The sequence below is a fragment of the Chlamydotis macqueenii genome, chromosome 2 (assembly GCF_036417535.1).
Source record: "Chlamydotis macqueenii isolate bChlMac1 chromosome 2, bChlMac1.mat, whole genome shotgun sequence".
NCBI classification, from domain to species: domain Eukaryota; kingdom Metazoa; phylum Chordata; class Aves; order Otidiformes; family Otididae; genus Chlamydotis; species Chlamydotis macqueenii.
The window spans coordinates 113,941,657-113,956,729 of NC_141557.1; the positions used below are offsets into that span (position 1 = coordinate 113,941,657).

At 42.3% G+C, this 15,073-nt stretch overlaps 1 protein-coding gene and 1 long non-coding RNA gene across 2 annotated transcripts in view; one reads left to right on the top strand and one right to left on the bottom strand.

Annotated features, from left to right (window-relative positions):
• Nucleotides 1-962: 962 nt before the first annotated feature.
• LOC147601753 (uncharacterized) lies at nt 963-8,255 on the bottom strand. The gene is made up of 3 exons (XR_015257843.1): nt 8,140-8,255; nt 1,251-1,337; nt 963-1,117 (listed from the first exon to the last, which is right to left on the bottom strand). It is a non-coding gene; the product is annotated as an uncharacterized LOC147601753 (long non-coding RNA).
• The window catches only part of LAMA3 (laminin subunit alpha 3), a 121,083-nt gene continuing 114,090 nt past the window's right edge, over nt 8,081-15,073 (top strand). Inside the window, exons 1-2 of the mRNA XM_086742264.1 lie at nt 8,081-8,326; nt 14,641-14,793. Coding sequence (XP_086598390.1) covers nt 8,081-8,326; nt 14,641-14,793 — 399 coding nt within the window. The remainder of the gene's footprint in view (nt 8,327-14,640; nt 14,794-15,073) is intronic.

Genomic DNA, 15,073 nt, shown 5'->3' on the forward strand with positions numbered 1-15,073 from the left:
TACTGGTCAGAAAATCAGTCCACTAACTGAAAAGAAAGAACTTGGCTACGGCACATAGGGATACAACTGTATGAGAAAATGCCCAAAGTACAAAATAATATTACAGTAGCGCTAAGAAGCTAAACTAGTACAACCCCTAACAAAGTGCCTGATAATTAACATGGTTGAAACCAATTATTATTAATAAAAAAAAATAAAGATTTATAAGAGCTATAACTCCTATAAATATAAATCTCTCCTCCATAGAGAATTTTGATAATGTATTGTATCTGTGTTATGGAAATCAATAATTGTGCTTAAAAAAACATAGCAAAGGTATTCTCTATTAAATTTTCTGCAGTTTCACAAGGGTTTTGTTTTAAATTTACTATCTTTTTTGACTTCCAAAACCAACAATAAGTAAATCCTAATGTTGTTGAACTGCATCTGTTTGAATTCTTATTCACATTTATTGCCTAATCCTCAGCTGGAATAAACAGATACAACACTGGAGTCCCCTCAATTTATACTGCTGAAGATCTGGCTTCCTACCACATTTAAACATAAAGTTTATTTAAAACTTAAGAACTTGATGAGACTGTGGTCAGGCTAGAGCTGAGTAAGCTCTAGTAAATCTTCAACAAAACCTGAGGCAGTGTCTACATTTGTGACAGCAACACTACTAAAAATACAAAAACTCTGTTTGAAATAGATCCCAGAAGAAGCACTCTCTTATTAACAGAGATCAGATTATAGAAAATTCTTGCAGAGAAATAAGCATCTAACTACAAAATTCAGATGCCAATTTAATCTAACCAATCTTTTGGAAGCCTGTTAATAAAAGCAGTTTACAAAGAAGTGGTTTCCATAAGGAGCTGCTCAGTGTACCATGGCAGCGAGTCTGTGCATAGCTGGTTTTCCTGATTATGATGGCAAAAGCAGCAATAATAGCACCAATGGCAGCAAATAAAAGAGACACAATGTGAAAAATCTGAGAGTGGTTTTTATTTTTCTCCAAGTTTGGCTAACAAGTCATCGCATACTGATAAAAAGGAGCACATGCTTCTGTGCAAAGAATCAGGCATTATACAACCAAGACTTGTTTTCTTCTTTTTGAACTTTAAGTCCACGAGCAAGTCTATAAAAAGGGACAAAAAGCCAAGAATAAAAAGGAAATCCATTAAGAAGCAAAACAATAAAGTGAGCTTTGCCCATTAGGAAGTTCCTTCAGCTCAAGTGTATTTACTTAGGGATTCTTAAATTAGCTGTACCTTTAGCTGCAGTGTGTTCCTCTTGACTTATTCTTTGGAACTGGATGGCAAAGAAGTTGTGTCTCAGTTCCAGGGTTGCCCTAGTCCCTAGTGTATTCAGAGAGCAAACATACAAAGATCAAGACTGAGAGGTACTGGCATGACTTCTACACACTGGCAACTGATGGTGACTCATGTTTTTGGCTTGGAAAAGAAATTTGCCTTCTTCTAAATGGGGAAGGTGTTTTAAGGTACCAAACATTCAGTTTCCCTCCTCTTCTAGCTTAGTACTTCTCTGCAATAAAAGGGTGTGAAATACCAAAGCTAAGTCTCACATCAGCCACATAGACATTTTAAAGTTTTTTGTCCACAATTCCATCAAGTAATGAGTGCTCACTAGTAAGTTTGTAGCTAGAACATTTCAAGTGAACCTAAAAGATATAAAAAATTGCACTTAACATGTCATGGACTTGGAATAGGCTCTAACGTAGTTTGTTATCAGTTGTGCAGTCTGCCAAAAGCATGCATGCAGACATCATGCATTAGAGGAGCACAGAAGTACTGAGAGGCAGTTCAGGGAGCAAGTCCCCTCTTACATCTGGGATCACGACTTAGCCTATCTCTATTCAGAAATGTAATGACTGGCCTGATGCAGAGGGTTAAGGAAAAGTCTTTCATTAACTTTTCCTGCTATGTTATGCCACAAAGACAAAGATGAAATATCTAGAACAATCAAGACATACTTTATACAAGATGATGGTTTGAGTCAGCCAAAATAGATGAGATGCTTCACTTAGAAAGATCATGAGAAACTAGTCAAATTAGATGGTACTATTTTAAGTCTATACAAGACTGTAATGGTTTAGGACTGAGCTATAATGAGAATGTAGCTGCAGATGTTGCAATTTACCTTGAGAGCCCTTGGAAAGTGAGAGAATTCATAGTGGTTTTCTATTATAAGAATGTGTCATGTAAACTTAGGAAGCAGAATGTGCAGGAGAAATGTAGCACATGAGATTTCTGGCTGGCAGAAGAAAAGACAGATCTAGGGATGCCATGTAAAATGGTAGCTACTAAACTACTATGCAACAAGCACAGTTACGTGGTACAGCAACATTATGCAGACAACCAATAATGAAAAAGCTCAGACAGCATCAACTGGGATACCTGAATCATGTAAGGTGATAGGACAGAGAATAAGAGAGGCTCTAATTGGATGGATAATAAGATCTAGTAGGCACAGTACAAGGGCATTCAGAAAAAGATGAAGAATGATGGCACCATCCTACTGTGTACATCGAGAAAGAAACAGGTGAAAGAAAGAAGAAAAAAGAAATCAAACACAAGGGCAGGACAAAAGTGAAGTTCTCAGTAATTGAGTTCTGGATTTCAATAAGCACTGCAGGCATCTAAACATTTTAGACCTTGGTCATAGCTTCTGTGTGCCTCAGTATTCCAATTATAAACAGAATAATTTATCTTTTTCAAAGTTATATGGTAGGGTTCTCAAATACTGTGGTACAAGAAATTTCTGCAAGATGAAAAAGATATTTCATGAGAAAAGCAGACACCAAAATGACCTTGACAGAATGCATCTTTCCTGATGAAATGCAGTGAAGATGTAGGATTTGGCAGCACATAAATGTACACTGCACCATTTTGCTATTAAATCAGACAGTGTGCAAGTAACCTTATTTTAGCCTAGATGTACTATAAAAAGCTTATAGGAAAACTAATGAAAGTTTACTTATAGACACAAACAGAATAATAATAATGCATAAGCATTTATGACAGGAAGTGATAAATGCCTTATTTCCTTGATAAAAAGCAGGGAGCCTAATCTGAGCTTGAAATGTTCTTGTTGGGTATTTACATTGTATGCTACAGATGTGCTTAATTGATTATAATTTTGAAAGAATGAAAAGAGCTCCAGTACTTTGCAGGAAGACTCTTCCACAGACTATATCTTTAGGAGTACCTTCTACATAAATACCGGATAAGAAATTTTTCTGGGGAGACAAGATGCACAACTGCATGTAGAGGCTCAGATCTATCTAATCTGAGAGACTTTCTAGCTACCTGCTAGCGTACTGGTTCATTATTATCTCAAGGAATTCCTGCATCACCCAGAGTGGCAATGTAGGATGGTGAATGTGGTACCTGCACAGGAATCACAGGTTTTGTTCCTACCTTTTCCACTGGCCTGCTGTGCAGCTCACATAGCACAGTTCACAACTCCTCATCCGTGCTAGTTTTCATAGAATCATAGAATCATAGCATGGTTTGGGTTGGAAGGGACCTTTAAACGTCATCTAGTCCAACCCCCCTGCAGTAAGCAGGGACATCTTCAACCAGATCAGGTTGCTCAGAGCCCCACCCAGCCTGACCTTGAACATCTCCAGGGATGGGGCATCCACCACCTCTCTGGGCAACCTGTTCCAGTGCTTCACTAGCTTCATCATAAAAAAAAAAAATTTCCTTATGACTAGTCTAAATCTACCCTCTTTTAGTTTAAAACCATTACCCCTTGTCTTATCGCTATAGGCCCAGTCTGTCTCCATTTTGCTGTCTCTTAAGTTCTGGGTTATTTGATGTCACTTTCCCCTTCCTTTAATCTATCATATTGAGTAGGAGCTACGTCTTACCACTATTATTACTCACTGAGACTATTTTTTATGATCTCATTTTCACTGCAAGTTTCTGGTTAATGAGTGGAATATGCCAAGTCCTAAATACGTTATGAAATGGCAGTATGAGATGAGATGTGCTATACTGCACATATCTGAAACAGAGAAAATATATCAGTAAGGCTATTTTGGAGCAAACATTCTTGACTTGAAATTTAAAATCCATTCTTAATGGAACACCTTCCAAAACCACAAACACAAAGAATGATCTATAATCATAGTAGTGTAAATGCCTACTAAGGTAACATGATATGTTTATGTTAAAATAATGCAGATCCGGAAACACTTTCTATTGTTTACATTTATTCAATAAAGCACTCGACATCTTCAAGTAACAAAGTCTATTCCTTGCAGACAGGAAGAAACAAGGAAAGCAAACCTTATAAAGACTGAAGGAAAAGGGAGGAGGGGATTTACTGGGAGGAAAAAAGGGCAGGTAGATGGAAAAGAGTGTTTTCTGCAGAGGATCACTGTCTTATAAATGTTGATTGCTGAGAACTGCCAGCTAATAAATTCCTATCTATGTTTTTGGAACCTGTAATTACAACAAAAGATCACATGAGGGGAAGATGAAGTCTCATCATATGAATTATTGATACTGACCTTTTCACAGAATGATGTTCTAAGTTAGATAGGGTGAACTGAAGCTCAACAAAGTCAGTAAGTGCTTTTCTGCGAGTTTCTGCTGGCTTTGGATTTGGTTTAAAGTAGGTTTTTTAAAAAGAGAGAGATATGGAGTTTATAAACATGGAGAGCTGCATTAAAAAAAAAAAAAATTATCACTCTGCTCTTCTCATTACTCAATGCTTCCTTCCTGTGGGCCTAAAGCCTCGCAGAAGCCAGGCTAGACTTGTGCCTGCCCGTGGTCATACTGCAGCCTGCAGAATGCTATCGGAACAGGAGGACCAATCTGCTAGATAATCTCCATCTGCTAGTGAGAGACCACTCTATCATCTCCACATATACACCTCCTGTCTCCTTCCTCACATACATGATTCACTCTGGCTTTACATAGCTCCAGGGTGTCTGCTTAAAATTTTTGGTCACTTAGACTTAGTATAGAAATCAATTTATTGAGTACCCGTGTTGGGAATGCTGCTATATGCATTTTTTTCCCAACTGCTTTGAGCCAAAGGCAAAGCTCTCATAACATTTTTCCTAAAAACTGCCCATATCTTTAGGTATCTCTAGAGATTTTTCAAGAAAATAAAAAAGGTGGCAATTTACTCTCCATTTCTAGAAAACACATTGGATTTTAAAAAAAAGTTTGTTTGGCATAAGTGTTTAACAAAAGGACAGAAAAATTACACAGAAGGGCAATTTTTTTTTTAATTTAGTTATACATTAAGCAAAATGCACATAATTTTATGAGGGAGGCAACAGGAAGATTTCTTCTTCTCATTTTCTATCTGATAGGCTAATTTTCTGAATGTTTGCGAAGTTTCATCCCTGTTTTTAACTTTTAGGAAACCAGATCCAAGAACATGTCATTATTTTACTAAAGTATTAAGTTCTTCCTCACGTAAGCCATACTTCTCATGCCATACTTCCCAATAAATTCACTGATACACCCTCTTTGAGGAAGGACATCTCTTATGAGCAAGGGTTGCCTATTGTACTGTGCAACCTACCCGACAGCTTACAAGAATCCTGTCTTTAAAGTGAGATTGCAAAGGACCTCCTGAAGCTCGATTCCTTACCTGAACTATCTGCAAAACTATGCCAGAAAAATTTCTCAGGTACTACTCTACACAAGTGCAGTCAAAGAAAATTTGGAGCAGATTCTAGTAGACACAGGATTTAGGTCTCCATCTCAAATTCTTAGTTTAGGCACTGATTTTCTATACTGTTGCAGTACATTCTGTGATTTTTTAAAAGCTTCATCACATGTATTTGAAGCACCTGATTTATGCTCTGCTTGTTCTTATTCTAGGCTTAAGCTTCTCAGAAAACCCTTCCCAAGTGTTTATTTTGGAGACCAGGGACAGAGGTGCAGAAGATTTCAAACCTCAAAATACAGAAGTGCGGCTTACAGTCCCCACACATGTACAGGCAGGGCTCTGTGCAAGAAGTGTGTCCAAGCTAACTAAAGGGTATTTCTTTTGCAGTTATGTGAATTTGAAGCATTCATAGCAAAAGATGCCTTGTCATTAAAATCGGCAATCCCACCACTGGAGTCCAATCTGCAGGAATGTACAAGGCTACTGGAATAAATTAATTTCCCCAAGTGTTGTGCAAGACAAAAATTTCTTTCTGGTTGAAGAGGAGAAAATCTTTCACGGCTTGTTGGATATATACAGAAGCAACATCTTTCAGGGATTGCTAACTGAATGCCCAGCCTGGAGATAATCTGACTATTCAGGAAGAGATTGTGATGATTTTGTAATCTTCATAATTGTAATCTTCATCAGTTCCTCTCAAAATTGTACTTTATAATGTATTTCCCTTAAAGGACCCAAATGTTTCTTTTCTATCAGGAACATGCTCTGCTCAGCTTTTAATCAATTTGATTTAATTCCTCTAACAATAAAGAGGACAAGGACAATCAGCAAGTTAATGGACACGCAGGTCTTTGCAAGAGCTTGCTTGCTCTGGACTTAAAGGCCACTTACATCAGATACTTCCAGATCTGCAATTGTAAAAACTGATATACTCCAGGATATACTTAGGACTTAAAAGGTTTTCAAGAAATAGGTTGAAAAGAGCAGTGGATATCCTATCTGATAGCACCGCATTTTGTTTAATGGAACATTTGAAGATGGTGTTCTTGTTTGTGTTCAAAACTCTCATAGTTTTTAATGAAGTACAAACTATTGTAGGAAGTGACATGATGGACATGTGCAATAAGATAATTTCCTTTACACAATGTCACAATTGGAAAAGGAGAGTATTTTTAAGCTGCTTTAGAAATTGCAAGCATTTATGGATAGAAAAGCCAAATCTGATGTATTTGAACTGGCAGCATGCTACATTTATGAAAGCCAACTTTTACTATGGAGGACACAAAAATTGTCTCCCACAGATACGTCTCTATGGTGCACTAAAGTGGCACAGAACCAAGGGTGGTGATATTTTCTTGCAGACAAAATCAATAGCTTGCGGCTGGTGCTTCCTGAAACAGTATACCAGGGATCTCCCTTGCTAGTGTTGTGCGGCATGTAGCAAAGCCCTCATAAAGTTATGAAATACTTTGCCACTTACATGAATCACTATTAAAATATTAGAGGTATGTGTATCTAACCATATCTTTGTCCTTGAATCTGGCAAGTTTTATTAAGAGAACTGAGCACTGGATGTTGCTCATTGCAGGGTGGGTTGGACGAGATGACCTTTCAAGTTCTTTTCCAACCCAAACTATTCTATGATTTGATGTGTGAGTGCATATGGGGTTGGAAATGCGGACAGGTACAAAACCCAGGATAGCAGTGCCGTTAGGCAGTGCAACTCCTCATACAGCTGACACGGTTCTTAGGCCTCCTTCTCCCTCCCCAACCTCCCCTCCAGCTTCTCCCTTATCCAAAGCCAAATACCTTCGAACAGACAGGAGGTTCGTTGTCTGCCCTGGATAAGCTGGATCACCCGTTTCACAAGGAGCTGAGAGCGCAGGCCGCGCACTGCAGCGCGGAGCGGCGTGGGCTGCAGGGTTTCCAGCAGCCTCACAGCACTGACCTCGGCAAAGAGGAGCTCCGCGGCATACCCGTGCCCGGTGTCTCCCCGAGCACCTGCAGCTAGAAGCAGGGCGCGGAGACCGGGCCTGCGAGAGGAGGAAGCTGCGACACCTTCATTTTGCTGCCCGTGTGTGACAAGACAGGCCAGGGCTTACGAGGAGGGATGCTCCGAGATTTCCGTTAAAAATATTCAGCCGCGTAGTGCTGAGGGGGGAGGCCCAGAAAGCTCCAGCTGAACCGTGGGGTGGCGCGGGGGGGGCGGGGGGGGGGGGGCTGTCAGGGTGTCACCTCTCGGCGGGCCCGCGCACCTGGGGCCCTGAGGGGACGCGCCCCGCTCCACCCTAATCCCGCGCACGGCGGGCGGGAAGGGAGGTGCGGGGCAGCCCCCCGCCTCCTCCTCCTCCTCCTCTCGCCGCCCCCCCTCCGCCCGGCCCGCCCGCCCACCGCAGCTATAGGGGCCGCCCCGGGGGAGGCGAGGGCCAGAGCCCGGCGCAGGATGGCCGCGGCGCCGGGCTCCCCGTTCGTCTGTGCGCTCCTCCTCTCGCCGCTCCTCACCCTCTGCTCCGCGCAACCGGAGCCCGCCGGCTCCCGCGGGATGGGGCTCAGCCTCCACCCGCCGTACTTCAACCTGGCGGCGGCTGCCAGCATCTGGACGACGGCCACCTGCGGCGAGGGGCGGCCGGAGCTGTACTGCAAGTTGGTGGGGGGGCCGGCCGCCGCCCCCCTGGGCCGAGCCATCCAGGTAACCGGGCCGCCCTGTGGGGCGGGAGAGAGGGTCGGGGTTCCGCGATCCCCTCCCACTGTGAGCCTTGGTGAGGGGGAGTGGATGGGGACGTCCTGCACTGGTAACGGTGGAGAGGGGGCATCTTCCCGGGGGGGGTGGGGGGGGTGGGGCGGCGAGAGGAGGGGTCTGGTTTTAGCCAGGTTGGCTTTGTGGGATTTTACAGGCGCTGAAGGTGAGGCAGGCTGGCATTGCTTGTGGGAGGAGGCCAGGGAGTCCGTGGGACCCTGACAGGGAGTGTAAGCGCACAGGGCAGCGAGGATGGGGACAGTCTCTCCTGCCATAGCGTAAGATTGTTCCACGCATTTTGTGCCAGTCGCAAGAAAGACTACGATAAACGGCAAAACTTCTGGCGAAGGGTTAATAGAAATATATTTTTCCTTTGGTAGAAACTTGTATGAACATGTCTGTTGGAGGGCAAGGAAGGAATAACGAATGTGCCAAACTCTGTGATGTGCCGCGGTGGATGCTCAGTATCAGTTTGATCAGAACTTTGTCAAAGGCGGGACTTTCCTAAAGCCACAGACCTTCCGAAGTTATTTTATTTGTATTCTCTCTCAGTGAGAGGAAAAGAGAGCCAGAAGGAAGGTGCAATTTGAAAGGGATTTCAAAAGCTTTAAGGTCCACTTTCAGACTCCAGGCAATGCAGAAAGAATGCAAGTAAATATTTAGCATCTTGGAAGAAGGGATCATGTTCTGAAACTTTATGAGGTGTTTGTATGTTTTAATAGTGAAATAACCCTTAATATCTGGTTTCAGAAGAGGTTGCAATGGATAAGGAAGTTTTTCTTCTCATTTTTTAATGGGGACAGATGCTCAAGAGAGGAAGAGAGGATCAAGTAGGTGCAGCATATGTTCTTCTTGTCATGTGCCAGGAGGGAGTGTGCACCATCGTGCAGCCTGCCCTTGCAGTTCATTAGGCAGCCACAGCCAGCTGTGTGCTGTGCCCTCAACTTCTCTCTGCTGTGCATCCCTGCCTCACGGTGAAATCTCAGTTTACTGAGAGATCTGGGTAGTGCCCTCCATCATAGGAAGCTCAAAGTGCTTTGGAGATGCTTATTGAGTAATACACAGTTTTACTAGTAGGAAAACAGTGTCACAGGCATTACGTGCTTAAACTAAGGTTACAAAAAAAGGTTGTGATGACCAGGGAACTGCTTGGTCCTCTGTTTCTAGTATACCTCTGAAGTTTAGGCATCCATCCCTCTATACAGAACGCAACACTCATGTTTAAAGTTCCCTGAAATGACCATGTCACCAGGTGAATAGCAAGCCAAATAATCTCTCAGCAACATACTGTAACCTACTGTGCAGTGAGATCTCATACTAATGTGCCTTGGAATGTCAGAAATCACTGTATAACAAAAATCAGGCAAGCAAACATCAGATAAACATGTCAAGCCAGCAGAACGAAGCCTGTTGCATGATGCATGTTGCCATTGATGGTTTTTGTAATTGTTCCCTTTATATACTAACACCCAACTGGAAATGTATATAGGAGGCTATATGTATATAGGAAGAGGGTAGAAAGGGGGGAATTCCTCTTGTTAAATATTTGCCTTACAGGTCCTAGATTGGAGGGCAATTATGGTTCATGCCTGATTCAAGTTCCCAGAAAGACTACTGATGGCTCAGCCCTGGCACAAGGAAGCTTGTTATGCCTCTTATAGTGTTTGTGTAAGCGCCGATACAGCAGCATCTCTCTTCAGTTTTAACAAAGCCTCGTTGAGATACATAACATGAATACTTCTGTGGTTTACCTGTAGTTGTGGTTCAAGAAGGGTTGGAAATTCTTTCAGAAGGCCAGGTAAATCCATCCACAGAAAATGCGATAGCAGCACAATGTATGTATTATCATGCCACTCCACCTCACAAGTTAAAAGATGCTGTAAATAAGACAATCTCTTCTTTTGTGGGAAATTTGAGAAAAGTACATTAAACTCTTAGAGAAGCTGAGCTTACATACAAGGTTTTAAAATCAGCGTAAGTATTCACGTGTTGTTTCTGAAGAGTCTGAGGGAAGGTCATGCAGCTTTTGCATAAAGTGATAGGTGTAATAGCCACCACGTCAGGCCAGTCAAGTTAAAGCAATGTTGTACACTTGAGTCAATCACTTTTGGGGTCTCTACAAGGCTGGATTGCGGCTGTTGCTCTATGAGCAGAGAAATTGAAAAGAAGATGTGGAGGGTGATCCTCATTCTGATGAAGAGAGCAGACAGCTCGGTCGCCAGTGCTGTCCCAAGCACTGAAAATAAGGCAAAGAGAGGAAGAGCAGCCCCCAGCTTCATTTTCACTGCTCTACCATTGGCCTCTCTCGTTCAGCCTGTCATTTGATTCTGTGTCTTTTATGAAGCCTGTAGTACCCAGCAAATCCAGAAAGAGCGTTTGGAGGTCTTTTAAAGCTGTTCCACGGGGTGATCGGTGGGGCGGACAGTCCCTTTGTGGGCGGCTCAACCAAGGCTCTTAAGGCAGTGCTGGACATGTGCTGTGGAAAGCAGTACGTTTCCCTTATTGGTGAGTGGGACAAAGACTTAATAAGAACAATGCTGAGTGAGATGCACTGCAGTGTGAGATATTTCAGCACCTGATAGATAAATGACATGCCTGGTTTTGTCTCCCAATCTGTTCACAGTGGTGCGCGCGTGTGAATTAAAGTTTAACTGCATACCTGTCCTGCCCTGCCAGTGGGTGCAGAACTGCCGGGTACTAAATACTGAACAAATCCTTTATTGTTGTCGCTTTCTGTAACTTACAGGTGAGACACTTTCATCCCTGGGTGTCTCTGGTCCACACTGGCATATTTCAGCAAACTCCTTCATGCAGTTCCAGTTTTCTCCTCCACTCGGGAGAACCAGGGGAGAGGAGGGTAACAAGGTCACCAGAAAATGCACACCTGCCTGCCTGGTGAACTGCAGCCAAAATCAAAGAAAGTCTCGAGGCCCAGTCTCCTGGAATGGAGACGTGTCCTGTAGCAGACAGGCTGAGCGTGGCGTGCCTGAGATCCTGCCAGTGGGAAGCAGGGAAGGCTGCTCTGCCCAGTAATTTCTTTTCTTTCATTTTTTGTTTTGCTGCCTTCTTGGCAGGATTGCTGGAATGTACTTTAAATAACTGAAACTCCAGCTGTTGCAATGTAATTCTTTTAATTATGTGCCCAAAAAGAAAAAGACTGTATCTTAAGTTCGGATCAAGTGTTCTGGTATACTGAAATCACTTAGGTGCATGTGAATGTAACACTTAGATTTAATACTCCTCATTGTTTTCTGCTCATTCAGCCTTTCTTCGAGGCTGTTTCCAGATCAGAGCTGAAACTGCTGTAGCAGCAACTGTTTCCTGTGTATTTCCCGCCTAATTATTGCGAACGTGAATTTAGATCTAAAGACCATGTTTCATACACGTTATAAAACTTGTACTGTTGCATGCATTTGTTGGGAAAGATGCTCTGATGTGGTGGTAACTGCAGTTGTTGGTACATAGACTGATTTCTCAGTGTGTTGATTTTGCAGATAGTGACACGATGTTCTTTGTCCTCACTGCAGAAACTGGCAACATTGCCTGTAGCTGGCTGATGTGTCTGCTGCAGCAAACTGAATCTGAATCCAGCAGCTTATTGCTGTTTGTACAAAAATCAGCCAAACCATCTTCTCTAACAGAGCTAGAGGAGAACCGTACTATAACATGACCCCAAACATAGTTAACCAGCCTATTTATGTGAGGATTTAGTAAGTCTCTAAACAACTCTTTGAATTCTGAAGAGTTAACCCTCAGCCAGGTTGACACCTGCAGTGCTGAATCAGAAGAGCTAATGATAGCCATGTCTTCTGGAAACAATATCACATTCTGGCCTTTCCAGAAGAGCAGGATGAGGATGGAACCATTGCTAGATGCAGAAATTATTACTACTAATGCCGAAATATTCAGTAAGCATCTGTATTTTGTATTTGAAAGATGCAAGATGGTGTATTTGTATCATATGAGAATGATGAAGTAGTTTCCAATCCATTAGTAACTATGGCAGACGTTAAACAAATTCTGCTAGAGATAAACATCTTAAACTCACCAAGCTTGCAAGACTGTGGTCAGCAAGAATGTGAGAGCCTTAACGTTATTCCTCTGTTAAAAGTGGGGAAGTATCATTGCTCCAGTTGCTTTACACTGGTTAGTCTGACAGCAGCGACAAGAAAAATGATGGGCAGTTATATGGAGTTCTGTTGATGCTTGAAAGGTAGGAATATACTTCATGCCGGGCAACACAGGTTGTGGAAAGAACAAAAGATTTGTCACATCTTTTTGATGAAAATATGCTTAGCTGATAAAGCGGATGCTGCACCTGTTACCTTATTTGAAACATGGGTGCAACACAGTGTCAGGACCTCACGGGCTGAATGGGTTAAACAACTGTCTGACTGAAGTAACCATTACAAGGGTACTGCCGTTTAATGAAAATGTCATTTTTCTGTTGTGATTCTACAAAGATCTGTGCCTGGCACAATTTAGCATTGTCATTGATTACCTCCACCCAGCGACTGGAGTAAGAAGTGAATGGGACACTAAAAAGACCCCTTAATAACTAGGTACAATAAATACTTCAGCACTAATCTTAGTAGAATGTAAAATGCAGTTTCTTGAAGATAAAAATACTGCTTGTGGGGCAAGCCAAGACCAAATAGAAAGACAATTAACTTTCCTGACGTTTATTCATCATTATGACCTTGACAGGCTGGAGAGGTGGGCCTGTGCCAACCTCATGAAGTTCAATCAGGCCAAGTGGAAGGTCCTGCACCTGGGTCGTGGCAATCCCAGGCACAAATACAGGCTGGGCGGAGAATGGATCGAGAGGAGCCCTGAGGAGAGGGACTTGGGAGTGCTGGTGGACGAGAAGCTCAACATGAGCAGGCAATGCGCCTTTGCGGCCCAGAAGGCCAACCGCATCCTGGGCTGCATCAAGCGGGGTGTGGCCAGCAGGTCAAGGGAGATGATTTTGCCCCTCTACTCTGCCCTGGTGAGACCCCACCTGGAGTACTGCATCCAGCTCTGGAGCCCCCAATATAAGAAGGATGTGGACCAGTTGGAGGGAGTCCAGAGGAGGGCCAAGAAGATGATCAGAGGGCTGGAGCACCTTTCCTATGAAGACAGGCTGAGAGAGTTGGGGCTGTTCAGCCTGGAGAAGAGGAGGCTCCGGGGAGACCTGATAGCGGTCTTCGAGTACCTCAAGGGAGCATACAAGAAAGATGGGGAGAGACTGTTCAGTAGGGCCTGTTGTGACAGGATGAGGGGTAGCGTTTTTAAAATAGAGGGAGGTAGATTTAGATTAGATATTAGGAAAAAAATTTTTTACACTGAGGGTTGTAGAACACTGGAACAGGTTGCCCAGAGAGGTGGTGGATGCCCCATCCCTGGAAATGTTCAAGGCCAGGCTGGATGAGGCTCTGAGCAACCTGATGTAGTCAGGGATGTCCCTGCTCCTTGCAGGGAGGTTGGACTAGATGACCTTTGAAGGTCCCTTCCAACCCTAACCATTCTATGATTCTATGATTATTGTACAGAAGAGTACAAAAAGCTTTAGAGAGATTATCAGGGCATCTGCAGGGTGTGGCTTTAGTTCTGGACTGGAAATTGGGTGGTAACTTCTGCAAATGAAGGTACAATGGGATTCTTTAAAGGAAACTTAAATGAACATTCTGTAGGATCCATTGCATTTTCTATGATTACATATTGTTCAGAAGTCTCTGATTCAGAATGTTTTATAACAGCATTAAAAAAATGAAAGCAGTATTATAAAATTGTAACAGCAAGCTTATAGCCAAGTAACAGATAGAGTATTTTAAATGATTTTATTAGTACCAGGCTACGTACATATGTGGATACTTCATGATCTTTTAGGAGAATTGAGGATAATTGTGTGTTGGTCTTAATCCAGTTTTAAGAATTTTTTTTTTGTTAATTTCCTGCGGACACCCCTGCAAATGTAATATAGGTAATTTCACCAAAGTATCAATGATTTCATTAATAAATAAAGACTTATTGTAGTTTCTTTAAAGAGATTTCTGAAATTTTTGTTTGTAACATAAAATTTAGTGTGTTTCAGAGTACAAGTGTGTAATTTAATTGCCAAGAGAATCATGTATACATTAAAAATTACTCTATATAAAGAGAGAAACAAAATTGAACCTCATTGTTAGTCAATCCTCTAGTTCACAATGACAGTTAACAACAGCATGTGTTTGCAGTGCATGTGATTTCAACTGAGACCATCTTTTTAATTTATTGTGTTTTAGGGACAATTTTGTGATTATTGCAATGCTGCTGATCCCAGTAAAGCTCACCCAGTAACCAATGCAATTGATGGCACAGAGCGCTGGTGGCAAAGTCCTCCCCTCTCTATGGGCTTGAAGTACAATGAAGTCAATGTCACTTTAGATCTGGGACAGGTGAGTGCATGAGCTGTTGGTTGAGGTTTGATCATTTCTTGCATTTATATACAAGATTTGCAATTGGGAGATGTGTTTGAACTGGTGCTTTTAATTTCCATCACCACAGCTTTTTTTTTCTAGTTTATGTTCTATGTTTTTTTTTACCAAGTTAACTTTATTAAAGTGACTATTTTCCTCCAGGAGTTTTGATGATGTGAGTTCTTGCCCCTAGCATCACATGGATTTAATGACTTTGTGCTTTATTGCACAGACACTGTAACTCGTTAACCTGAGGTTA